This window comes from Chrysemys picta, chromosome 7 (genome assembly GCF_011386835.1).
Source record: "Chrysemys picta bellii isolate R12L10 chromosome 7, ASM1138683v2, whole genome shotgun sequence".
Classification (NCBI taxonomy): Eukaryota; Metazoa; Chordata; order Testudines; family Emydidae; genus Chrysemys; species Chrysemys picta.
Genome location: NC_088797.1, coordinates 30,937,400 through 30,963,214, shown reverse-complemented (window position 1 = coordinate 30,963,214; position 25,815 = coordinate 30,937,400). Strand labels below are relative to the sequence as shown.

Below are 25,815 nucleotides of genomic sequence, written 5' to 3'. Positions count from 1 at the left end.
AGTCTTGGCTGGGGCCTCTTGGCACTACCACAATATAGATAAACATTTTACAGGCTTTTTTTTTTTTTTTTTTTAAGAGGGACAAAACCATCTAGGCCTTCTTTATAAAGAGTGGCACAAACCCAGTGTTTCCTGTGACAATTCAATTTAAAACCTCCTATTTTAAAAATACTGAATGTACTTTACCTTCCTATTCCCGTTCCCAAGCTCCAGGAGGGGGGAGGAACAGTTGATTCAGGATCCCATTGTAGGGGGATGTGACATTGTTATAAAGGTGTCGGATGTCAGCCCTTCTGAACACCTTTTAAAATTGCCATTCCCTGCTGAGAGGCAGAAATAGAATAGGAAGGCTAAGCCCTCTGCAAAAGTGTCCTCAGCATGTTTGTGTTCTCCTACCCTCTTCATCTCCTTTACAAAAAGTTCAGTCTCAGATTACATGGTAGCTTTGAAGATCAGCCAATAAAACGAAGTCTATATGGCTCTGGGCATGCACGCAGTCTCCAAGAGGGTTTTCGGTTGAAATGTGCTGTGACCTCTTTGACTCACCAAGGGCCTGGTCAGATCTCATGGCTGAGACCAAGACATGTTCCGAGGGGATTGTCATATAGCTGGAACCTTGTAGCTGGAGCAGGCAATTAATGAATCAGGATTCCTGGGTTCTATTCTCCATCCTGCCACTGGGCTCATGTATCTTTCACTCTATCTTGGTTACTTACGTGGCCCCTATTACCGTGTATTTATCGTCACAATCTTTGTGTGAGTGGCAGTGCTATTATCCCCACTGTACAAATGGGGAACTGAGGTGCAGAGAAACTAAGTGACTTGTCTGCTGACAGTCCCACCGGAAATCTGTGGTGCAGCATTGAATTGAAGCCGGGTCTCAAGTCCCTAACCACTGCGCCATCCTTCAGTCAACCAAAGGAACAAGCTACTTAATCTGTTAATTAATCAATTTATGTTATAAATAGAGCTAATTCCTACTTCTTGGGGTGTGGGTGAGGTTTGCTTAATGACTAAAGGTGATTTGAGATTTTTCTGGTGAAAGTCACTTTAGAACATAAAGTGTTATGCGACAGGACATAGCAGTCAAAGGGGTTGGCAAGTTTCTTTGAGTATTAATGGGCTGTAGGGTGTAAGGAGGCTACCATAGAATGGTAAATAGTGTTCTTCCCAGCAACCACCTCAGATGTCTGATGACACTCTCTGGGAATGGAAAAGACCTATCTAGACTATCTTGTCCTAGCATGTGTAAGGGAGCTGTATAGGCCCAGCCCAAGACTGTGGATGGGGGTGGGGTTGGGTGGCATTACCAACAAATCAAGCAGACTCAGTGGAGCACCATGATTCAGTGTTGATTTTGAGCCTAGTGCCTCACTGTAGAGAAGTGTAGCATCCTGTATAGAACGCTAGCATCACGGCCTTCAGGGCGGGTGGATTTGGAGCCACTCGCAAATGTTTAGCTTTTAACAGCAACATGTGGAATTAAACCAGGAGGCCAAACGAGCAGGATTTTAGTTTGCGACCAGCTGTTTCTGCAGATCTCTGGGGAACACTGTCTAGAACCAGACGAGATAATCTCTGTTCAGATTACTGTCGTTGGCTCAGTAAAGGGGTGTGGCTGGGGAGAAAAAGCAAACTCTGCGCGCACACACATCCTTTCTGGGTAATGCCTGCCCCAGATAAGAATGTGCAAGGGCAAGTATTTGGGAGCCACTCACTCAGTCTTTGTGGATGGGTTGGAGGAGCCTGGGATGAAACCATTGCCACTTCTCTTGAAATTCCCTGAATTTCTGAAAACAAAGACCAGAACTGCTTTTGAAGTCTTAAAATGACTGTTCTAGGTTGGGGACTGATATTGTAAAAGCTTCTTTCTGTGATGTCTCCCAGATAAACTGTCTCCCTCAAAATGGTTTGAAGGTTAGAACTAAAGGCAGAAGTGGGGAAAGCAATTTAGTCATAGGCACAACTCTCAGCTGAGAGGGAGAATGAAATGGGAAGAAATTATGCTGATGGCAGTTGCTGAAGATAAGACCTAAGATCATGTGAACTAAAAGGGTGATGGGAGAGGCTGGTGTTAACCAAGGAGACCCAAAGAAATAGAGAACTAGAGATTAAGTTGTTTGGGACTGGAACTGCGGTGTACAACATTGGGAACACTGCCAACTGTGACCTTGTTTGGTTTTCAGCCATCAGAATCTTTTGGCTGATGTTTTGCCAAAGTGACTAGTGATTTTTGGGTGTTCAATTTAAGATGCTTTAGAGCGGCCTGATTTTCAGAGATGTGCTGAGCGTCCACCCTTTTTATTGCTCTTCACTTCTAGAAAGCCAGGTCATTAGCTGCTCAGGGATACCATGGAATACTTCCTCGCACCACTTAAGTTGCAGTGCTTCCTCAACCCATCTTTGAGTCCCACTCCTGTGATCTAAGTCTCCCCTTTCTTCCTGTTCTGCCCCAGCCCTGATCACAGCGCCTCCGTGATAATTTTTGTGGAGGTCCTGGAAGGATGCCAGCCTTCTTCTGGTGGGGAGAGAGCACCATCATGGGGTGTGTTTTTCCCCTGTGTGTTTAATTTTCACAGCTTCCAGGTTTCTCACGGTGCAGATGCTTTTGCTCTGCACTGCCCAGCTGCAGGAAGTTCCTTTTTTTTTTTCTTTTTTTTTTTAAGAACAAACCTGCCTCCCCTCCATGTCATGGTGGGGAGGAAGGGGCGGTGCCTCAGCACAGGGAAGTAACTTTCAGTTCTTGTATGGAGTTGGGACAAACCGGAGTTACCAGCCATGAGAATCGGGAGCTATCCTGTCTAACAGCTCCTGATGACTGCCTCGATATGGAAGAAGATTAATGGGCTAGTGAGTACGTGGGACTGTAGTTAATTGCCATCTCAGGGTTGTGCTTTTTTGGATCTAGCTGGGTGTTTGCAGACTGCAGCTGTCACACCTATTCTAGCTCCTCCTGAGAAGTGATAGGAGCAGCAAGGTGTGTTGCCTTTTTGTCTCTGAAATAAGCTGGGATTTCTCAGTGACAAGACTGTAACTAACACCCTAGCTTTCATGTAGGCTGGGTGTGTCAGAATTATTCTTAGAACCCCTGATGGGACACTGAGTTTCTTTAAACCAGTTATTTCTTTCCTGGCATAAGCATTTTTCAGTTGTCTTTGTTCATTCCAACTCCATCTCCCTGCCACCCCCCTTTGCTCTGGGATCTTATTGACCAGAATGACATTAAAGCCTCTAATTAGCCCAGTGCAAACAGCACACCCTCAATCTTTCCCTTTGTTCTTAGAAGCCAAGAAATCTGCAAATCACGATATAATAATAGGAGCTGCCAGGGGAAAAGCTTCAGTGGAATTGGAATTAGGGTGCCAAATGGGAGTCTTTGAGCAAGGAGCATGTGCAGTCTCACCAATAATGGCGCTTTTTATATCTCCAGCTGTTTTTATTGATGATATAGATATATATGGCATAGTCTGACCAGCAGAACTGAGTGTGGCCCCATGTTATTTCGGTGGTGGTGAATAATTCACACACTCAGTCTTTTCCCACTTGCAGTCATGCAAAACCTGGGAGATGGCTTAATGCTCAGCGTGTTATGTTTGAAACTCCCTAGAGTCAAAAGGTAGGATCCTAGCAAGGCTGGGTTGGTCCTCCATATTGCCTGTACGCTCATTCTGTAGGAGGACACCAGCTCGTCTCATTGAGTGGACATGCTCCTGGTGCTGTTCATACTTGTAGCAGTTTGACAAGGTGGTGTGGGCCTGCTGTTTTGTGTGGCTGGTTACCAGGCTGCTACTCTAATAATCCTTGGCGTTTGCCCCTGTGCCTTCAACTCAGGCTTTTAGAACCAGGGCCGGCTCTAACTTTTTTGCTGCCCCAAGCAGCAAAAAAAAGTGCCGCCCCCCGAGCCCCTGCCGAGCGCCGAGCCGCGCCCCCCGCCCCGCCGAGCGCTGCCGGAACAACCGCCCCCCTGCCGAGCCCCCAGAGCCCGCCCCCGCCGAGCGCCGCCGGAACCCACCCCTGCGCCGCCCCCCGCCGAGCATTGCGCTGCCGGAGCGCCCCCCCCCCGGCGGAATGCTGCGCCGTGCCGTGCTCCCCCTTCCGTCCTTTACCAGGTGCCGCCCCAAGCATGTGCTTGGGTGTCTGGTGCCTGGAGCCGGCCCTGTTTAGAACTCCCCAGTCTAACCCCAAATCTCATCTCTAGCACTATATTATGAGGGTGACAACAAACAGCTTCATTTGTTAAGCCAAAAATAATTCTCGCTGTGGCAAGTAGGATTTTGCAAGGCTGCATGAATTGAGCCTCAAACATCCCTGTGATGTAGGGGATTTCCCCTGTATGTAGACAAGAAAAGCGAGACATGTGAAGTGACTCTACTCTCGTTCTGGCAGTCAGTCTGTGTCAGAGTGGGGATTAGGAATTGAATTTATGGCCCCAAACTCAATCTGTTAGGCCATGTTACTTCTGAAAGGAGACTCAGTGAACATGTTGCAGAGAGGTGTGTGTGCCTTCTCTCCCATATTCTGGGACCAGCACAGCTACAACAACACTGCTTTTTTATGTTTGTTCCTTATATTTATTTTGGTAGTACTAGAGGCCCCAGTTGAGATCAGGGCCCCCATTATGGTGTGCACATTAGTAGTAATAGTACTACAATATTCCCTAGAAGCTTCAACTGAGGTTAGGGGCCCCAATTATTGTGTACCACCCGTACTGCCCTGAGGGCCTCAATTGATTGCGGATGTCCATTAAGGTGTCTGCATTCATAGTAGTTGGAGCCTTTAAGTGCTACCATAATATTAATAAAGTGCACCTCATAATGGGACCCTGATCTCAGTTGGGGCTTGCAGGTGCTACCCTAGTACTAAGATTGAGCCCTATTGTACCAGGTGCCATCCAGACACGTAAGGAGAGAGAGTCTCTGTTCTGGAGAGCTTGCAGTCTGACTGCTCAGGGGCCCTTTTGGCGTTGTAGTAGCAGCCTCCATGCCCCGTAGTGATTGGAAGCAGTTCCTGGGATTTGGTACACATACTGCCCAAGGTCTGCAGAGGTGCTGAGCACCAGCAGTTCCCTCTGCCTTCCATGGGAGTTGAGGGAGCTCAGGCTTTGGCACTTTAGCCAGCACAAATATCTGCTTTGTTTCCTTTGACGCTTGGCCAGTGCTGCTTTTTTTACTCAAGTTATCGCTGAAGAATGTTTTGCTTCCCAGTAACCTTGCTTTGTTAGCACAAGGAGCTGTGAAAACTTAGCAATAACTCCAAGGTCACTTGGTCTTAAGCAGCATCTGGCATACTAGTAAGTGCTGGTGATAGGTATCTGCTTTATGCTTTGGAAAGATCTCTTGGTAGGGGGCCCTCTTGGTATTTCCTTGCTAAAGCTCCCAATGGCTTGTGTGGTGGGATTTGGCTTTCCTTTGTCGCCCTTCCTCCCAACCCTCTTCTCCCCCCCCCCTCAGGTTTTTAATCCTTTTGCCTGTAAACAAGTTGAGCACAGTGTGCCTGCGTGGGTTCATGTGAGCGCTGTTATCTTCCAGCCATGCGGTTGGTGTCGGAGTCTGAGATACAGCAATCAGCTGGCTAGTTAAGCTATCTTAGTAGGAGTGTTGCAGAGTGTAGCTGAAGTGATGAGGCTGGAAGATCCATTGACGGCTTTTGTGGGGGACAGGTAGGGGGCGAGGGGTTATATGTGGAAAATGCACCAAGAGAAAGTGTGGAGGGGATCATGGATTCTTCAGTATGTTTGGAGCAGTCTTCAATCAACTCTGTGCTCCCCTTTCTCCTCCTGGGCCCCATATTCTTTCTAGCACTGCTTGTACTGCAGCACTGGTTTTCTGTGAGTAGGTGCGTGCCTCAGGTGACTGGTGCATGGGAAAACACAAGACACTTCCCCAAATGGTTGATTATTAGGGCAGCAGGAGAGGCAGGTGCAGTTGTTCTGGTTGCATGGCTAGGAGTGCTACACTGCGCTACAAGGTGGAATGCCTTTTCTCTGAGCCATTGACAGTGGGGAATTTGAACTGAGATTTCAGGTTGTTTTTAAAAAGTCCCAATTCTCTTCCTGCCACATCTTATCCCACTTCATAGTTATCTGTGTGCTGCGATCCCACCAGTCTTTCTTCTGGCCCTCTGCTTGACTTCACATTAAGGACAAGCATAATGCTTAAGAAACTGTTCTAGGTGTCTGGTCTGCAGTGCACCAAAGACACTCGTGCAGAATTCCTTTCAGGGAAACTGCAAGGAGCCGTGATCTAGGGAGAGCAATGCTGGCTCTGCATTTTTTACTTCGGTTATCGTTTCATTGGTTTTTTTAAATGGATTTGTTCTTGCATCAAACAGAGGCTGTGCAGCTTAATGGTTGAAGCAGGGCAGTTGGGAGTCAGGATGCCTGGGTTCTATCCCCAACTCTGTGAAGGGAGGATCTAGAGCTTAGAAGACGGTGGAACTGAGAGTCAGGATGCCTGGATTCTAGCCTCAGCTCTGGGACTCAGAGTCCAACCCCAGCTCTTCCATTGTCTTGCTGAGTAAGGTTGAATGAGTTGCTTCACGTCTCTGCCTTAGCTTACCCATTGGCAATATGGTTACTAAGCTCTGGGCTTTCCAGAGTGCTGAGAAGCTTAATTAAAGTTTGTAAAAGACTGCACACTCCTTGGATAACGGGTCTTAATATGTGTGCAGCAGTAGCGTATGCAACAAAGCAATTTCGGATGGGGATGAGAGAAGGGTTATACTGAGTTCACACCTCATAAGGCCATACAATTTCCTTCCTCCAGGAGACCAGGTGCTATATACATAAGCAGCCATGGGAAGTTTTATTTCCAGGGTCTACCATATTGGGTACGTTGCAAACTGCCATCAAGAAGAGAAATGCTATTGGCACAAACTGAGCCTACACATCAAGAGTAGGATATACTTTGCCTCTCTCTAGCCTGTGGTGGAGTGGGTATCTTGAACCAAGGGTATGTCTGATTCTTGCTGCCCACCCAGCCTACTGGGGACTCCACGTTCAGGTAGATTTGTCTGAGAAGTGACGCTGACCTTTCTCTTGCTGCCGTGCCTCTGCTGCCTCTGTTTGTGAATATCCAAGAGTGAGAGCTGCAGGCTTGGCAAGCTGCCTGTTCCCATATTGCTGGCACGCAGTCTGCCGCCAACAGAGTGGTGCATACACAGTTGTCCTCCATTCCCCGGCCTCCTCGCCAGTTAGTTGTTGACTACAGCTGGTATCTCCCCAGGTTAACAAAGGAACTGGGCTAGCCCCAGAGTACCAATGTACACAGTTCTAATTATCACCGTGGCTCTAACTAATCAGCATGTGCCTATGCCCAAATACATCTGGCCTTAGCATGGCTGCCAAATAGCATCTCTTATTAACGAGGGGCAGAGACCTGTGTCCATAAAGCACCATGTATACTGAACAGCACTCCATAAGTAGTACTCGACACATCTATAACCCCCTTGAACAAGCAATTTACAGTGCTCCCTATGCTCCAGCATGGCAACTTCACTGACTTCCCTCCCGGTTTTATAGGCACAGAGAGAAGTCCCAAGGTATTGCAGCGAATCGGTGGCAGAGCTGAGGGTGGAACCCAGGTGTCCAGATTTCCAGTGGTGTGCTGACCACTAAACCATACTCCGTGTATATCATGGATTGGATCAGCTGGGGGAGTATCTCTTCCAATTAATAGCACATGGTAGCTAGCTATTAGTAACCAGGTTTATTATAGTGCCTAGGGACCAACCAGAGTCTGTTGTGCTGGGCACTGCACAGTGTAGCTCTGCATTTTCTTTAGCATTTAACCATGTGTTTAGGTGAATGAGTGCAGAGCTGGCTCAGTACAGTGGACAGGGAAGACATATGGGACTCCTTTCTTCTTTATATCTCCATTTCCCTGTCTTTAAACTGAGGGCCGTCATACATACTTTTGTAAAGCGCTTGGAGTTTTCTGGATGAAATAAGAGCTGAATTTTACAAGTAAGGGGCGTAGGTAGTTCCAAGGATGATGTTTTTTACATAGCCTATGATAAAATATCTTCAGGCTGGTCATATAAAAATTAGTAGTTCTAGTAGTCGCATCTTAAGTCTTGTCTTGTCAATTCATTACAGACAAACTCTTACCCAATATTGTCTGGATCATGGAAATGCTATAATGCAGTCATCTTCAAAGCCTTCATTTCCCTTTTGAACCAAGTGGGAGGGATGGTTAAATAAGCAGAAAAGGTTGGGAAGAGGGTGTTGCATAAATGAGGATTTTTCGCTTTGCCCACACTGTGGAAGACAAACACAGCCAAAGCTTCAGCAGGAGAGGAGCTGAGCATGTAGGGTGAGTCAACAAAGATTCCAGACTGTTGTCTCCACTGTACCCTGCAGCTGGATCATGGGCAGGTGCCTGTCTCATGTTGCTAATTCTAAAGCAGGAACCATGGACCATCTAGAGACTATATGCCAGAGCAGTGGTCTCCAACCTTTTTGCGCACAAGATCACTTCTTGCATTTAAGATCAACCCTGGATCTGCCCCGCCCTGCTCACTCCATTCTCCCCTCCCTCCTCGCTCGCTTTCCTCCACCCTCACTCACTTTCACTGGCTGGGGCAGGGCATTGGGGTGTGGGAGGGGGTGCAGGCTCTGGGCTGGGGCTGAGGGGTTCAGAGTGTGAGAGGGGGCTCTGGTCTGAGCCTGAGGCAAGGGGTTGAGGTGCAGAAGTGGGGGGTGCAAACTCTGGGAGGGAGTTTGGGTGCAGGGGTCATATAGTCACACTGCACTTAATCTCATAGAATCCACTGGACATTTCATGAATTTTACTTTTTATTAGTATCATTTGTGGTTTATAGCTCCAAAATCCTTCGATTGTCACAAATCAATGTAACAGTCTCAACTGTGGGGTGTGCATTGGCTGAGCCTGGGGCAGGAGTTTGGGATGCAGGAGTGAGGGGTGTGAGCTCTGGGAGGGAGTTTGGTGCAGGAGGGGTCTCTGGGCTGGGGCAGGGGATTGGGGTGCAGGAGCGGGTGTGAGGTGTAGACTACGACTGGGAGGCGCTTACCACAGGCAGCTCCCGGCCGGCAGCGCAGCAAGGCTCAAGCAGGCTGCCTGCCATGGCCCCACACTACTACAGAAGCGGCTGGCCGCTGGCATGTCTCAGCGGCCCCTGGGGGGAAGAGGGGCAGCGGGACTCCATGCGCTGCCCACGCCTGCAAGTACTGCCCCTGCAGCTCCCATTGGCCGGGAATCGGCCAACGGGAATTGGCCAACGGGAGCTGCAGAGACAGTGTTGAGGGCGAGGGCAGCGCGTGGAGCCGCCTCCCCTTCGCCCCTAGGGGCCACAGAGATGTGCCAGCCGCTTCTGGGAGCGGCGTGGGGCCATGGCAGGCAGGCAGCCTGCCTGAGCCCGGCTGCGCCACCGGACTTTTAGCGGCCCAGCAATTGCAATCGACTGGCAGAGGCTCCAGGATCGACCAGTCAATCGCAATTGACTGGTTGGTGACCACTGTGCCAGAGCATCTAAACACGGATTCCTAGATTTTAAGGCTAGAAGGGACCATGAGATTATCTAGTCTGATCTCCTATATAACACAGGCCTGATATCATTCAGTTACTCCTGCAGAGAGCCTAGTAATGTGGAGAATTGACAAGATTTGTGTAAGAAGGTGCATGTCAGACAAGTGTCACAGCCCTCAGGTACTCATGATATACAGTGGGGAGGCAGTTTAATCCAGAGGCAAGAGCACTGGACTAGGAGATGGAGTTCTGTCTTATTCCAAGTTCTGCCATTGACTTGCCATGTGACCATGGACAAGTCATTTTGCTACTCTGTGCCTCTGTTTCCCTTCCCTGCCCTTTGACTGCATTGTCTATTTGGACTGTAAGCACTTCAGGGCAGGGATTGTCTCACTGTGTCTGTACAATGCCTGGGACAGTACTCATACAGGATTCTAAAGTAATTCTGGGTGACATACAATAGTACAGATGAGACATACTCCTTTGGGGATTATACAAATAGGAGTCCTTGGGCAAGGTTTGAAATGAGGTTCGGAGGGTTTAAACAAACAAGGGTAGTTTGGATTTAGAATCTGGTATGGCTGTAAAATTCTGGACCTGCTCACATTGAGAGAACAACTGTTAGTTACAGCTATGTTCTCTAATGGCCAGAGGTGTCCAGTGTGCGTCAATATTGCTGCCTAGCCAAATAATAGCAACTGTGGAATAGTTTACCCCCAATGCTGAAGCTTTTCACACCAGAAACTGACAAACCCAACACTCTCCCAGCTACAGTTGAACTCACTTTGGCCTGAGCCACGTTAATGGCTAATCCTCGTTTAGCCACCTCAGTGTTGACATGTTTACAAGCCTTGCTGTGTATGTTCCCCTCTGCAAATGTCACTCGTCTATATCCAGATTCCCTACTGTGAAAAAGCAGTGAATTGGTTACAGTTCTCAGTTCTGGTTGAAATAAGTTTAGCTTATACTTAGTATGGCCATTGTTGCTCCACAGGGAAGTTGTGCTGTCGCTGTTAGGTATCTGTCCCAGACCAGCAGGTGGATTAGGGCTGTACTAAATCACATATCACAAAACATTCCCACTGGGTTTCTAAGTGGATTCTATTATCCCTATGCAAGTCTCATTGGCTCTAAAATCTCGCTGACAGTTTGCTTCAATAGCAGCTTTTTCTCTGCTCTCTACTACAGTGGAAGAGTTCTGCCTGGATTCCCCATAGTATCCTAAGGTTCCTTAAAACCTCTTGAACCTGTGAGAAATTTCCCACTGAAGGAATGTGGGCTAGTGGTTAAATAGGGAGGACTGAGAGTCAAGGCTCCTGTGCTCCATTCCTGCCCAAGGAAGGAAGTGGACTCTACTGGTTAGATTCCTAGAATTTAAGGCCAGACGGGTTCATTACATCATTTAGTCTGATCTCCTGTGTACCACAGGTCAGAGAATTTCACCCAGTTACTACTGTATGGAGCCCAGTAACTTCTGTCTGACTAAAGCATCTTCCAGAGAGGCATCTAGTCTGGATTAAAGACGTCAAGAGATGGAGAATGCAGCAGTTCCCTTGGGAGTTCGTTCCAATGAATGACTCTCATGGCTGAATTCTTCTGCCTTGTTTCTAATTTGAATGTGTCCGACTTTAACTTCCAGCCAGTTAGAGCAAGATGGTTGGGCTGGGAGTCAGGACTTCTGGGTTCTATTTCCAATTCTGTAAGAGGAGTGTGGGCTAGTGGATTAGAACCAGGGTTGGGGGAAGGAGGACTGTGAATCAGATCTCCTGGATTTTATTCCCAGCTTTGCTGTTGCCTCACTATGTGATGTCAGGCAAGTCTGTCCTATTCTCTCTCTCTGACCCAGTTGAAACATTTGTAAAATGGGCATAACATTCCTCAGGGACGTTGAGGCTGAATTAATACTAATAAAGAGCTCCTTGTAACAATGGTACAGTGTGGAAGGTGCTGTTGTGGTGCATGCAGTATGAGTCGTGGGGCTTAAGCACTGAGTGTCTGCAAATCTGTTTTACCAGAAAAGAGTGTCAGTAGTTTAAACTCTTCAGGTGGAAAGTCTGTCAGAGGAACTGCCTGAGAACCAGTCTTCAGAGATATGTAAGTGCCAAAATTGCCCCTTATTTTGATATTTCTCATGTGTATGATGTGTGATCTCAGTATGAGATCTATTAAACAACAATGAAACCACAGGGCTGGACCATAGAGAACTTAACTCGAGTTCTAAACTGGTCTGGGCAAAACAACCTGACACAGAGTATGTGATAGTGAATGCTTGGTTGCACGGTTACCAGCCCCCAGTGGTGATATTTTGGAGGTACTGGAAAAATCCCTTTGAAGCTGTTATTGCGGTGAACACACAAACAGGACAGCAGATGTCCAGAGGCTGCTAATGCAAATCGAAAGTAGCAATAGTATTACTGCATCAGGGACCAAATAGATCTCCAAGCTCAGGTTTGCTCATACTTCCCTGGGGAGAGCTCAGCATTGGACACACACTGGACCCTTTGTACGTAAAGAACTGGGAGACTGAGTTCTCAATTCTGAAGGGGGGGAATCCATTTTCTAGTCCTTTTGTCAGACCGTGGACCACTTTGCAAACATTGACAAATGAGGTCCCATAGCTTGCCTGTGGGGCGCTATTGCCATTATATAGCAGGGCAAAAGGATGCTGTGAGTTAATGGTGGTGTCAGTAATAGAATCCAGGAGCTCATTCCTAGTTCTTCACTCTAACCACCAGGCAGCGCTCCCTCCCATTACCATAATGAGTTAGGCTCCAGTGTTACAATTCTGTAAGAAATCTAAGGCCATATCTGTAGAAGAAGCACTCTCCCCTTAAAGCTTTTTCTGGTGTAGCTTATTCCATCCCTCCTGCATGAAACAAGCTAGACCAGTAAAAGCACAATTTTGCCAATATAGCAGTGCCTACACTAGGGTCTTCTGTTGGCACAGCTGTGTGAGTCGGGGATCATGCCCCGACCAACAGAGCTTGCTGGCAGAGTCTGTAGTGTAGACACGACTCCAGCTATGATTCCACTTGTCTATGGTTGCAGGAAAATATTTGAAGATTCCCCATATTAGCTGTTCACTTCCTACCTCTGTCCCCTCCCCCAAAACTGCAAATCAATGGAGTTATCTCCTGACTCTTACTCTTAAGTGCTCCCCAGTTAATGCCTGTAAAATGGTAACTGATCTTCCTGGGCCCACACACTGATGTGGTTGCTCTTGTTTTGGCTTTAAAAGGTGTAGAGGTTAGGGTCCTGTGTATCAGTGGGACTATTCCTCTGGTCATGCCTTCAGATTAGACACCGTTGTTTCTGAGTTCATTGACTTTAGATTTGCATATATGGGTACTTGTGACAGACATGGTGGGTGAGGTAATGTCTTTTCTTGGACCCACTTCTGCTGGTGAGAGAGACAAGCTTTCGAGCTACACAGACCTGAAGAAGAACCAGCAGAAGTTGGTCCAGGAAAACATATTGCCTCACCCACCTTGTCTTTCTAATATCCTGTGACCAACACAGCTACAACACGACTGCAGACAATTTAGGGCAGGGTATTCTCAATTAAGGTGCCTTTTGCATAGTCTCTTCCCCGCACCCTCATGTTTTTCAAGCTGTGAGTCTAGAGTTGCGAGTGCTGAGATGTTTTTAATTAACCTTGTATTAGTACCAATTATTATTATTATTTTTTCCTCAGTAAAAGGTGGGTTTTTTTAAATGGAATGCTCAAGTACGGAGGATTTATTTTATAGGCCCATATATAAATATTTTACCATTTCCAGGCCACTGGAATCAGACCTGAACCTTGTTAATCCCTTGCTGATGGAATGAGAGGAAGAAATAAAATATATAAAAAATCTGGCGCAAAGGCTTTAGAAGAGTGCATCTGTTTTGAGGCAGCGCCAGCTGTCAGCAAGCAAAACTGACTAGAATCATGCTCCCCAGAGTGCCAGCAGGCAGGGCCCAGTGTGTTCCCTCATCAGTTTCACTTCTCTCTCTCTATCTCACCCCCTCACCCGTTGTTGGTCTCTCTCACCTGGTGTCTTTCTCTCCTCTCGGCCCCCCTACATAGAGACTAAGAGTGAAGCAAAATATACTTGGATTGCAAACGGTCTGTGGGCACTGCAGCGAATTGTGGCTTAATTTTAACGCAGAATAAGCCTGGAGTAGAAGGGGGAGAAAAGATCAAGAGAGGTGGAAGGTAGCTTTACTGGAGGAAGCTTGGAGCCCTCCCATAGTAAGAGAGCAAGGGACATACGTGCTGCAGCAGAACATACTCCAAATGCTGTGAGGAATGCTGTATAAAATTAATTTTTAGTTTTCTGTATTTAGCTATTTTTCAGATGCATAATGCACCCAGTTTGGAAAAGGATGAGCTGTGGCTGGCGTTAACTTCACGTTTTTCCTTTGTCTTCCCCCTCCTTCAGGCCTCCATTCTTGATGGAGGCTGCCCCCCGCCCCATTGTAGGTTTGTGGCCTGTTGTAGTAACAAACTTCTATGCTTAAACTCTGTACCGTTCACTTTTTTTAACATCTTAATAAAATTTTCAATTCTGTGCCTTCCTCTCTCCCTCTTCTGAGGTTTTCTTGCAAACTTGGCTCTAGGGCTTCCTTAGGTTTGTCTCTTTACCTTGGCAGACACTGATTTTAAAGTAGGCGAGGAAATAGCGTTAATGTAGCTGTGTTACCGTTCTGCTGCTTACCTGTCTGTGCACTTGAGGGGCAGGCTGAAAACCCCCTTTGTGCAGGAAGTGCCTGGTCCATATAGATGCGGTAGCCAGCTATGGGGATAATGGGTTATTCTTGGACACGCCTGTCACAATAAATCAAATCTGCCACAGCACATAGTAACAATGGGCAGTTTTGTTGCTTGACATGCTCACAACAAGAGGTTTCCCACCGTCTCTATGGCTCAGTGCTGCAGGCATTTTGCTGCAGCTGCCCATTCAAGGCAGTAGAAGCAAAGCTCACCCCAGTGTCTGTTTTTAAATATCCCCCAACGCCATTTCTTTTTGCTCTCAGAAACTAGGGTTATTTTCTGGGTTTCCATGTGGTGTGGGGAATGAGTATGTCTAATGGTTAGAGGAAGGCTCTGGATGTTAGGATACTTGGGTTCTGTTCCTCTGTGAATTCCCCTTTCTTTCCCGTTGTTTCCTTGTTTGTACAATGAGCAGGATAGCTCTGTTCCTCAGAGGGACGTTGTAAGACACTGTGTGATCCTTTGTGGAGAAGGCCAAAGTGTTGGTTATGTTGTCATTGCAAAGTTTCATGTGACAGCTCTTCAGAATGAAATGGAGTCAGTCACCTACGAAAATATCTCAACTTGGGAGTAGGGTAATGACCAGAGTGTCCACTGTAACAGCTACAGCCAACCCAGCCTAGTAATGCTAAACATCTGTAGTGCCTTTTATCTGAGGATTTCCCCTTATTTTGCGGTGGGGTGATCATCTCCCTCCATTTTACAGATTGAGCAACAGAGGCACAAAGGGGGGGAGGGTGTTTTGCTGAAGATCACACAGGGAGTCTTTAGACCCAGAAGTCCTGTCCATAGTCCCTGTGCTCTAACCACTAGCCACTCTCCCTGGTGTTATGAGCTGAGCACTTGCAGCCAGGGCACTGTTGCTAAGGATGGTTCTTCCACAGTGCTGTTGTCAGCAGTTCTAGACTGCTAACCAGCCCGCTGGCTAGCTGCGTGGAATGTGCTTGTCTGGAGGAAGCTATTTATCATTTCATTGACTTGAGGCATCTGATAAGCCCTTATGGTAAAAATTGAATAAAAAATTAGAAGAGCTGTGCCCCTTGCAAGAGTACTGTAAACAATGGCGAGAACGCTTGCTGCTATCCAAAAGTAGTCCTTGCATCAGAGTCTGAAACGTCAATGCAGCACAGTGCTAAGCTTGCAGCATAAACGCTCATGTGTAACCTCCTCTGGGCTTGACTGACTGCCCCCTGCCGCTTGGAGGGAGGGTATCTGTTCATCTCACTGCGATGTCAAACTGTGTGTTCTGCAGAGCTATGGTGCCAGCTGTTGGAGTTTTAAAAGGAGAGAATTGGCGTCAGGAGTTTTCGAAGGCAAGTCTTGTGCTCGTTAGCTCTCATCCAACATTCCTCCTCTTCCACACCTTGTGTAAACATGATCTAATCCTTGGCATGCCTACCGTTATCCCCATTGTTCGGATGGTAATGCTAAGGCATGCAGCCTTCATGACTCACCCATGGGCCTGGGGAAACAGTTGGTGTCTGAACTGGGCTAGGAAGATAGGCCTAGAAGACAGGAATTCCTGTGTTTAGGCCATGTCTCTCTCCAAGGGAACCCAAGAGTTTGGGTGCTTTTGGATAGTGTAGATTTCTACTTTTCCTGCCCTCGGAGCTACTATTGAACCAGGTGTACTTGGATTATAAACTCTTTGGCCCAGGGTCTGTCTTTTTGTTCTGTTTGCAGAGTGCCTAAGACAATGGGGCTCCTAGGTGCTCCTGTAATACCAACAATGATGATAGCATGGTGCTTGGAATCTCTCCACTGCCTGCTTCCTGCCTTCCACAGCAAGTGTTCCTAATCCTGGTGGCGCTACATGATTCTCCTTCAGTCTCCATCTGATCTCCTTTTATTTTCCCACAGCATCGTGTCCCTTTGTTTTCCTAGCTTCTGACACCTAACCACTCACTCTTATCTTCCTCTCACTCACTTCTCCATGCTATCTTTAATGCTGCACCTGGAACCTGCTTAGTCTTTACGTGACAGGCATCCTCCCCTTCAAATCTGTCCTGGGCACTGCTGTTATACCCACTGCCTATGGTTACTTGGGCTCAATACAGGAGTAACTGGGTGATATTCTTTGGCTTGTGGTAATCATGAAGTCTGATTATATGATCTTAATGGTCCCTTTTGGATTTAAACTCTATGAAATACTTACCATCAACAGTCAGGTAAGCTCATGTGGAGATCTTTGAGAGAGTAAGTGAAGAGAAGCCTGCAGAATAACTGCCGTCTGCACAGTTGACACTCTGTACTTTGTACAATGTTGGAATGGAAGGATAGCCCAATGGCTAGGGGGTTGGGAGACCTGGATTCAGTTCCCTGCTCTGCTACCGACCCTTGGGCAGTCACTTAATCTCGGTGCCTCAGTTTCCCTACTGTAACACTAAATGGATTATTATATTGTAGTAGTGCCTAGAGCCTTAGCAAGCAATAGCACTCCCCTCTCTCCCTGTGGTGTCAGGATGAATGCACTGAAGATTGTCAGGTGCTATGGCAATGGAGGCCATACAAATACCATAATCATTTTGTTCCTTTCTTTCTTTGCAAGATGGACTTGGCATTTAATCTGAGACATGCATGGCACAAATTGGACCCATGCACTCCTTACACACTCCCACACAACTATGAAAACTCTGCCCACTTGATTTCACCAGTAACTGAATTGTGATCCCGGCTCCCAATTGGCTAAGAGTTGTGTGCCAGCCTGTTCATTTGGTCTCATCCACTTAGTATGTTTTGTCTCCTAGATTTTAAGATCTTTGGGCAGGGCCTGTCAATGTCTTTGTGCAGCACCTGGCACAATGACTGAAGTTTCTAGGTGCTACTACAATATAAATGCTAATAATTGGAAGTTGGGGGTGGTAGGTTCTTATAACTGAAGGGTATATTGGGATTTCAAATGAGGTTTCTGTTAAAGCCCATTCCTTCCCCCTCTGTTCTGGAACAAATAGAATTGTACCTAGAATATGGTGCTTCACACATTTCAAAGCACCAGCCTGTATGTAGCAGAGTCACGTTGGGAATAGAGACAATTGCAGCTGTCCCAGTAGAAGGTTTTTCAGGCCATTCTCCTAGAAGTAATTACATTAGAATTCCTAGATCCTATCGTACAACAGGCAAGGCTATTCCTCATTTTTGATTATTTCTGCATAATACAGCTGGTCTGCAAGAGTGGTTGCTGTCCCAGAAAAGCTGGCTTGAGGTTTCTTCTAAATTCAGTTACTCTTTGCTCGGAGTATTTTCTCTCTTTATTTTAGCGAGTGATTTTTAATTGAGGCATAAACTCTATTTGTGCCCCTCTCCTGCCAGAAGTAATGGCTTTATCTCTTATTAACTCTCTTTGGACGTGTGCATGGAGCAAGGGATGCAAGGGAAGGTGGTATAATAAGGAGATGGACACTTATTGCAGTAACCAGGTTGGCAGGGGGAGGGAACAGCAGCACAAGGGGGTTGGAAGCTTAATCTTGGGGGTTGTTACTTAGTGGCAGGGTTCTGCTGGCTGACTGACCTCAAGCAGGTCCCCATTGTACCTTGAGGTTTGGAGAGGTTAATGTGTGCCTTGTGATGATGTCATGGGGCTCCGTGACGTTTACTGGCAGCCTCTGTCAGAGAAGGACCAGTTATACCAGTAGACTCTGTGTGTATCTCTTTCTCTTGCTCTCACACACACACTTACATGTCATGGTAGGAACTGGACTGAGATCAGTAGAGCCTTTTCTGTTGGCCACCCAACTAGCCTTCACTTGTGATTTGTCACTAGCTGGATTTGAACTAATAATGAGGCAGGAAGCCTCGCCTCTAATCTCCCTGAGGGTATGACTTCACTGTCGAGTTAACATGGGTGATGGGCACTAGAGTCTGAGCACCCATGTTAACCTAGCCTTGGTGCGAGCCCCCACCCTGCAAAGCCCAACCCAAGTGATTCTGTCCTCAGTGGTGCTGCACTTCTCCATGTGTGACTAGGACTTCTGGGGGCATATGCTGTGATGAGCTTGAGCCATTCTGATTCTTCCCCAGTGAACTGTGGGAGAAGTCTGTCCTGGGCATGTGGGGGGAATTGTGGGAAAGAGACTGTACAGTGATCAGCACTTGAGTGAGTTAGTCTGCATCCTCAGTGCAAAGTGAACCGCTTACCAGCCTGAGTAGAAGCCTCACTTGGGTTTTAGCCTATAGGCCAGGAGGGGCCAGCCAGCCCCCCTTGAAAGCACACGAAGCTTGGGTGAGAGGGATTTATGTGTAGACCGGGTGGTGGGAATGGGAGGAATCCTTGGATGAGAGCCCAAGTTAACACTCTAGTGAAGAGGTATCCTGAGCTAATCTCTCTGCCGGAGTGACTGACGGCATATTGCGTTACTGTGGTAACAGAGACCTGTGGCAGTCCACTGACTGTTCAAACATCAGATCCAGACTTCCTGGAAAAGGGAGAAGATAATCTGCGAGCAACACCTCATTGAGAGTGCTGTGAATCCTGCCTTGGAGCAGTGGTGTTTAATTCAGCCTCCAGGGAAGCCATGTCATGTCCTGGCCTCTCCTCCTCGTTGTGCTGAGTCAGTGAGGGAACAGCTCTGAGAGTAACCAGTCAAGCGAGAGGTATTTCAGTTTGACAATCCTGAGCTTTGCACTCATTGCTGTCACTGTGTGTAATCTTCCCAGGGATGCTAGTCAGGGCTAGTCACACTTGTCCTACTGTGAGGAGCCTGAAGCAGGTGGCATAACCTGATCACTTTAGTGCAGGAAGTGGTAACCTGACTCTCGGAAACGTCTTCCCTCCAACCCAAAACCGAACCGAGGAAGAGGAGTGTTGGCTTCATGCCATGACTCTCTGGTCCCAATCTCTGCCTTGTTTGTGCCTTTATTTATATTCCGGTAGCACCTGTGAGCCCAGTCGTGAACCAGGACCCTATTGTGCTAGGCTTTGTACAGATAAGAGAGATCTCCTACTCCAAACAGTTTACAATGTGTTTAAACATTGGTTTGCTCTGCTGAATTGTTATCCCCTACAATGGTCTCCTTGTCCTGGAATGGGAGTGAAACTTAAGGGGAAAATTGCATTTCGCTAAGTTTATTTTCAATCTGGTGCAGGCGTCTGTGTGGACACTCTTAATTTGATTTAAAAATGGCTTCTTTTGGGTTAGCTTGAGGGTCAGGTTTTTCAAAGTACCCAAGTTCCATTCTCAAAAGTGCAGTGGAGTTCTTTGAGGAGTCCTGGCTCTTGACAGGATGGAGGCTCTTAGGTCACGTCCATGCTTTTGGAAAGGTTTATCCTAAATCTGTTCCTAGTCATCTGAAGCTAAACCTCCAAAAAGCCACCTTTTAAACCTAAATTGGAGCATCCACAAGAAATTTTCACTGGCTTAATGCAATCTGTTTAAATTATCACCTTGGGTTACACTTTCTCGTATAGACCAGCACTGAGTTGACGTTTAGTTTATCTGACTAGCGGAGGAATGTACAAATCTCCAGACAGCGGTTCTGTCTATGTCTAGCAGAGAGCGTGCTGGACTGTGACCTGAGTTCTGTTCCCAGCTCTACCACAGGCCTGACTGGGGACTCTGGGAAATCACTCTGCCTCTCCGTGCCTCAGTTACCCCATCTGTAAAATGGGGATAACAATACTGACTTCTGCAAAATGCTGTGAGATCCATGGATGAAATTTGGAGGTATCAGCAAGAAACCCTGCAGTGGACAGTTATGAAATAAGCTGCCCCAAACAGAACTTTCCTCCTAAACCCTGTCAATCAGCAACCGGTTTCCACTCTGAAGCATGAAGATTTATATCACTACACATTTTTCGTACTCACTCTCCTGTGACTATAGGTTCTCATTATCTATTACATATCTAATCCTTTTTTTGAGGTTTAGGAACTAATCTAAGGCATTTGTGCACATAAAAGGGGCACCAACCTGAAATCTAGGCAGTTTAAGACGGTTACAGGTGCAACACTTGCCCTGAATCTTCTTGCCAATGCATGTGATTTTTAAATTTTTTTTTTTTTTTTGCAGTTACCTTTTCCTACTCGAACCCCCAATTCTCTCACTACCTTCTGAAAGACCCACCCCCCGGGAAATGGCTACCTCCAGCTAATGGTGAAGCAGACCGTGTACCAAGTGCTGTGACATGCACAAAGTAAACAAAAGTAATCAGTCATCTCAGTGATAGCTAAAAGAAGGGTAAACATTTCCAAGCAGTAGCATCATTAAGTTGATAGTGTCCCTTAAAACACGATTATGAAATCCAGGGGCCAGATATGATGCTTCAATGCAAAATTGCCTATCCGACAACCTGTATGTGTGATGCTACCTCAGAATAAGCTGATCACGGGCAGCTGTATTTTTAAAGCCTCTCACCAAATGCTGCCTTCCAGTGATCCAGATGTCCTCCTTGTCTTGTACATCTAGCATGGGCAGTGTATTCCTATTTTGGGTTGGGCTTCAAGGTGAAAACAGGGTAAGGCAAGTTGCTGGAGAGTCTGCATGCATCACCTCAGACTCTACATCCTGATGGCAGCTGGAACAGAATGGTTTACAAACCTCTCTGTGCTCATTATTGCCAGTATCTGGTGCTCGATCCAAATAAGAATGAGTTAACTTTGTCAGGATGTGGGGCACGTCTTAATAGACGCTTCCCCTCCTGCTCAGGGTTGCATGGTCTCCTTCACCAGTGGGAGGGGTTCAAAGAACATCCCTGTGGTACTTTGGAAAAGCAACCTTAGCAATGTGTTTTTAGCTTTCTTGAATGTGGAAATATATCCTATATGACCCGCCACCTATCCAGCTTTCCATCAGGCCACCAGTGGTCAATGAACCACAGTTAACTAATGAAACAAAGCCTTTGGCTACACTGCGAGGCTTTTAGTGACACGGTTGTGCCACTACAGCCGTACCGCTAAAAGCCACACAGTGTAGCCGCTGTTTGTCGGTAGGAGAGCGCTCCTGAACGACAAAAGTTTTGCTGAGGAAGCACCAGTGTAGACATCCCCTAACATCCCCTCAGGTATGCCTTGGAGGTAAACAAAGCCTCAGATAAACATAACAGATCCACAGAGTTTAAGGCTAATAGGGACCATTAAATCATCCAGTTTAACCTCTTGTTTTTCACAGGCTGAAGTGTTTTCCCCCTAATCCCTGTATTCAGTCCAGTAGCTTGAGTTAGGCTGAAGCATCTTTCAGAATGACATCCAGACTGGATTTGAGATGGAGAATCCACCACTTCCCTTGGGAGTTTTTTCAATGATCAGTCACCTGCTCTGTTAAAAGATGCTTTATTTCTAATCTGAATGGGTCTGGCTTCAGCTTCCAGCTGTTGGTTCTTGTTATGCCTTTTTCTGCCCTTTTGTACCCAGTATTTTCTCCTTGCGAAGGTACTTGTACACTGTGATGAAGTCACTTCTCAATCTTTTGGATAAAGAACTCAGTCTTAGCTTAAGCGTCTCACTGTAAGGCTTTTCCTCTCACCATCAAATCATTTTTTTATTCTTTTTCTGCTCCCTCTCCGTTTTTTCAACATCCATTCTAAAATTTGGACACTAGAACTGGGTGCAGTCTCACCAGTGGTGTATCCAGAGATGAAATCGCCTCTCTGCTCCTACTTCCTGCTCCCCACTTCATACATCAAGAATCACACTAGCTCTTTTCCACAGCATCACACTGGGAGCTGTCATTGAGTGTTCTGAAAGAAGACGCTGTTGAGTAGATTTTGACTTCAGAGATTCAGACCTTGACTGACTCAGCACCCTTGGCCCGTTTATGTCAGTCCACAGTAAAGCAACATCTGGAGAAATGTGGCATCTGGTGCCTTGTTCTGTGCTGACACTTGGATTTTGTCCCTGCTTTAAACACCCACTCCTGGGAGCAAAAATCCATAGTTGTGAAGAATTCTGGAAGCGGAAAAGATCATAAGTATAGATTGCAATGGCTGTTGGGGCTTCCCCTGGAAGTCTCAAGTCTAGACACTGACGTATCTCCTGGCGAAGAGGCTGAAGCCCCATTGCTTGGGACATTTAAAGCTAGGCTGTGTAGAGCCTTGGAACTGCACTGAAGGAGCAGTTGTGGACTAGATGGGGCCTGAGAGTCTCATCCAAGGGCAGTGGGTGCCACCCAGCTGGTTCACACTTGGCTCTTCAGTAGATCCTGCAAAACAGCTGATATGACTAAACTCAGTGTGGTCCAGCCTGCACTTTGGCCTGGCAGAGGGAAAATTCTCTTCTCTTCTTCTCCTGTTTGGCAGTAGTAGCTTCAAATAGAAGAATAAACAAAGTAATGCCGTAGGACCCTGGTCAGGATAAGACCATTCAAAGGCCACCCTTCTCACCTTGGATTTTCTAGCACTCGGTTCTTTTACTCTTTCCAATGCTCTCTTGGTTGTCAGTGCAAGAGCCTCCTCTGCAGTTCTGGTCACCTGGAATGACCTTCCCCAATTTCTTTGCTTCCTCTCAAACTCCACTAGAACTGTTTGTTCTCTGTTGTCTGGGCCTTGTTTGCTCTCCCTCTATTGATGAAGTTGCATTAGAGTGTTTGCTATAGTTACGGTTGTGTGCAGACTTCCAGTGCATTCCTAGAGGGATGAATAGCCAGGATGGTGGAAATTGGGGTGTTTGCAATGAATATATTTTGGATGTCACTTCCAAGGATTGCAGCAGGAAGGATCGCCCACTTTTTGGGGCACTGGCCTGGAACTTGGGAAACCCAGGTTCAGGTCCCTGTTCTGCCACGGATTCACTGTGTGACCTTGGGCAAGTCACTCAAGCTCCTAAATAACTTATGCACTTTTGAAAATTTCACTAAGTGCCATTATCAAAAGTGACTCAAGCACTTAGGAGCCTTAGTCCGTGGGAGACTTCTAGTGTTTGAGTCACTTCTGAAAACGGGAGTTGGGGTCCTGCATCCCTCTCTGGTGGTTTTGAAAATGTTGTCCTTAGTGTCTGTGCCTCAGCTGTCCATCTGTAAAATGGGGATAATAGGGCTTCCAAGCAGGGGTGATGGGAGGATGAATATATTTAAGTTTGAGGTGCTCAGAGCCTATGGGAATGGGGGGGTCAGAAGGACGGAGTAGTGCAGGTAAGTTGGCTTGGAAGGATGAGGTTTTTACCTGTAAATATTAATTTTGCCATGTGTACCCAAACCAATGCAAAAATATTTCCATCCATGATAATAGAAAGTTACAGGTAGACAAAGTAGGAAAGATGCCACTTGAGAACTGATTAGAGTTTGATTTAAGGATATTTACTGAGTATATTTTGACATGTGATGTTGGCAGTTTGTGTTTTAATGGCAATAAAGCTTTAACTTTTTGAATCTCAACTTCAATTGTCATTAAATAATTGTGCCCCCACATAATTTCCTGCGATTGTGAAAAGGTCAATTGATAAATTTTTTAAAAATGCTTAAAACATCCATGTTATCTGTTAAAACTATTTAAAAAAATTGAATTCTGCCAAACCTACATACAATACCTTTTGTGACTATCCATTTGTGTGGAAACTGGGATTGTAACAGATACACTGTATACTTTGCTTACAAGAACTGCAGCCTAGGACATCTGAAGTCCTGATGTCACTGCCCTACAGCCAAAATGCTTCTGAAATAAATGTAGTCAAACTTTACTAATTCTGGGTCACTGAGAACGAAAATGATGCTTAAAATTGTTGATTGGCTCTAGTTTTCAAGATATGCTATTGGATCAGTATATAAGACCCTTGACTTGGGAATGGCGGAGGATAAGTGAGTTATAAAGGGAAGGGATCTCAATTTAAACTAGAAATGACTAAAATACATCTTTGACTGGATCTATGAATAAATCTATGACTGGGTTTGGACAGTACTTGCTTTTTAGGCAAAACAATGAATGATGCAATCTGAAGCTGGTATTGCGTCATACATGATATGAAGTGCATCATGTTATTCCTAGAAGTCATGGATGATGCAATCATAACGAAGCTTACATCACTCTGCTGAACAAATTGCCCTATATCAGCTCTAGAAATCATACAGTGTCGTGCTCTTATTTGTCAGTGTTTGATTTTGCAAAGGGACACATTTCTGTTTAGCCAAAGTGAGCAGAGATGCCTCGTACTTGTGTGAACAGTGCAGATAACTTCTGCCATGTTTGTGGTGAAGTGACTTTTGCATCACAAAAGCGCAGTATAACCACTATGGTTAAGAAAGCCTATCACCTTTATTTTGGCTGCAAAATTGGAGATCAGGACAAGAGGTGGGCCCCACACACATGCCGCAACACTTGTGCAAAAATCTTTGCCAGTGGTTGAACAGGAATCTATGCCTTTTGCAGTGCCAATGATTTGGAGAGAGCCAACAGATCATACCAGCAATTGTTACTTCTGCATGGTGCCTCCAGTTGGGAAAGGTGTGTCAAAGAAGAAAAAGTGGACTGTGCATTATCCAAACATTCCATCAGCTATACACCCAGTACCCCATGGAGAAGGACTGCCGGTTCCTGATGCACCAGAATCGTTCTCACTTGAGTCAGACGAGGAAGAGGATGAAACTTCTGGTCCTGAACCATCAATGTCACAGGACCCACATTTTCTCCCATCCTCCTCCTCTGAACCACACCTCATAACACAAGGTGAATTGAATGACCTTGTCAGGGATTTGGAACTGCAAGAGTAAGGCAGAGCTGTTGGGCTCCAGACTACAGCAGTGGAATCTCCTGGCAGGTGATGTTAGGGTTTCCATGTTCTGTGACCGTCAAAAGGATCTTGTCCCATTCTTCTTCATGGAAGGTGATCTTGTAGCCTGCAACAACATCGATGGTGTGATGGCAGCCCTCAACATTGTTCACAATCCAGATGAGTGGAGACTGTTCATTGATTCATCGAAAACGAGTCTTAAAGCTGTTTTACTGCATAATGGCAATGTTTTGCCATCAATTCCAGTTGGTCATGCAGTCCATATGAAGGAAACCTATGACAACATGAAACAACTTTTGAGGTGCATAAACTATAACCAACATCAGTGGCAGCTTTGTGGCGATTTGAAGGTTGTTGCTCTCTTGCTTGGTCTGCAGACTGGATACACAAAGTACTGCTGTTTTCTCTGCGAATGGGATAGTCGTGCAAGAGATTCCCACTACATCAAGAAAGATTGGCCACTCCGACAGTCATTGGAACCTGGGAGGAAAAGCGTTCAGCATCCACCACTTGTTGAATCAAGGAAGATTTTGTTACCACCCTTACACATCAAGCTGGGTCTGATGAGGAACTTTGTCAAGGCCATTGACAAAACACAATCAGCTTTCAAGTACCTCCGTGGAAAATTTCCAAGGTTAAGTGAAGCTAAGATAAAGGACGGTGTCTTTGTTGGTCCTCAGATTCGTGAACTTCGAGGTGATGCATTTGACCATGCACTGCGTGGCAAGGAAAAGACAGCATGGAAAGCCTTCCAGTTAGTGGCAATAAATTTTCTCGGAAACAACAAGGCAGAGAACTACAGGTTGTTGGTGGAAAACCTCCTCAAGGCATACAAAAGCCTTGGTTGCAAGATGTCACTAAAGATACATTTTTTGCACTCTCATCTAGATTTTTTTCCACCGAACTGCGAAGCAGTGAGCGACGA

At 46.3% G+C, this 25,815-nt stretch overlaps 1 protein-coding gene across 12 annotated transcripts in view; it reads left to right on the top strand.

Annotated features, from left to right (window-relative positions):
- Positions 1-25,815, top strand: part of MARK2 (microtubule affinity regulating kinase 2) — a 105,706-nt gene that overhangs the window by 28,209 nt on the left and 51,682 nt on the right. The window contains exon 1 of one of the 12 annotated variants that reach the window (XM_065552983.1): positions 2,649-2,850. The exons of 9 other annotated variants lie outside the window; for them this stretch is intronic. In XM_065552983.1, coding sequence (XP_065409055.1) covers positions 2,815-2,850 — 36 coding nt within the window. In that variant the 5' untranslated portion in view covers positions 2,649-2,814. Of the gene's footprint in view, positions 1-2,648; positions 2,855-25,815 lie in introns of those variants that run through there. 2 more of the 12 variants (XM_008179668.4, XM_005305561.5) reach the window with 2 other exon arrangements.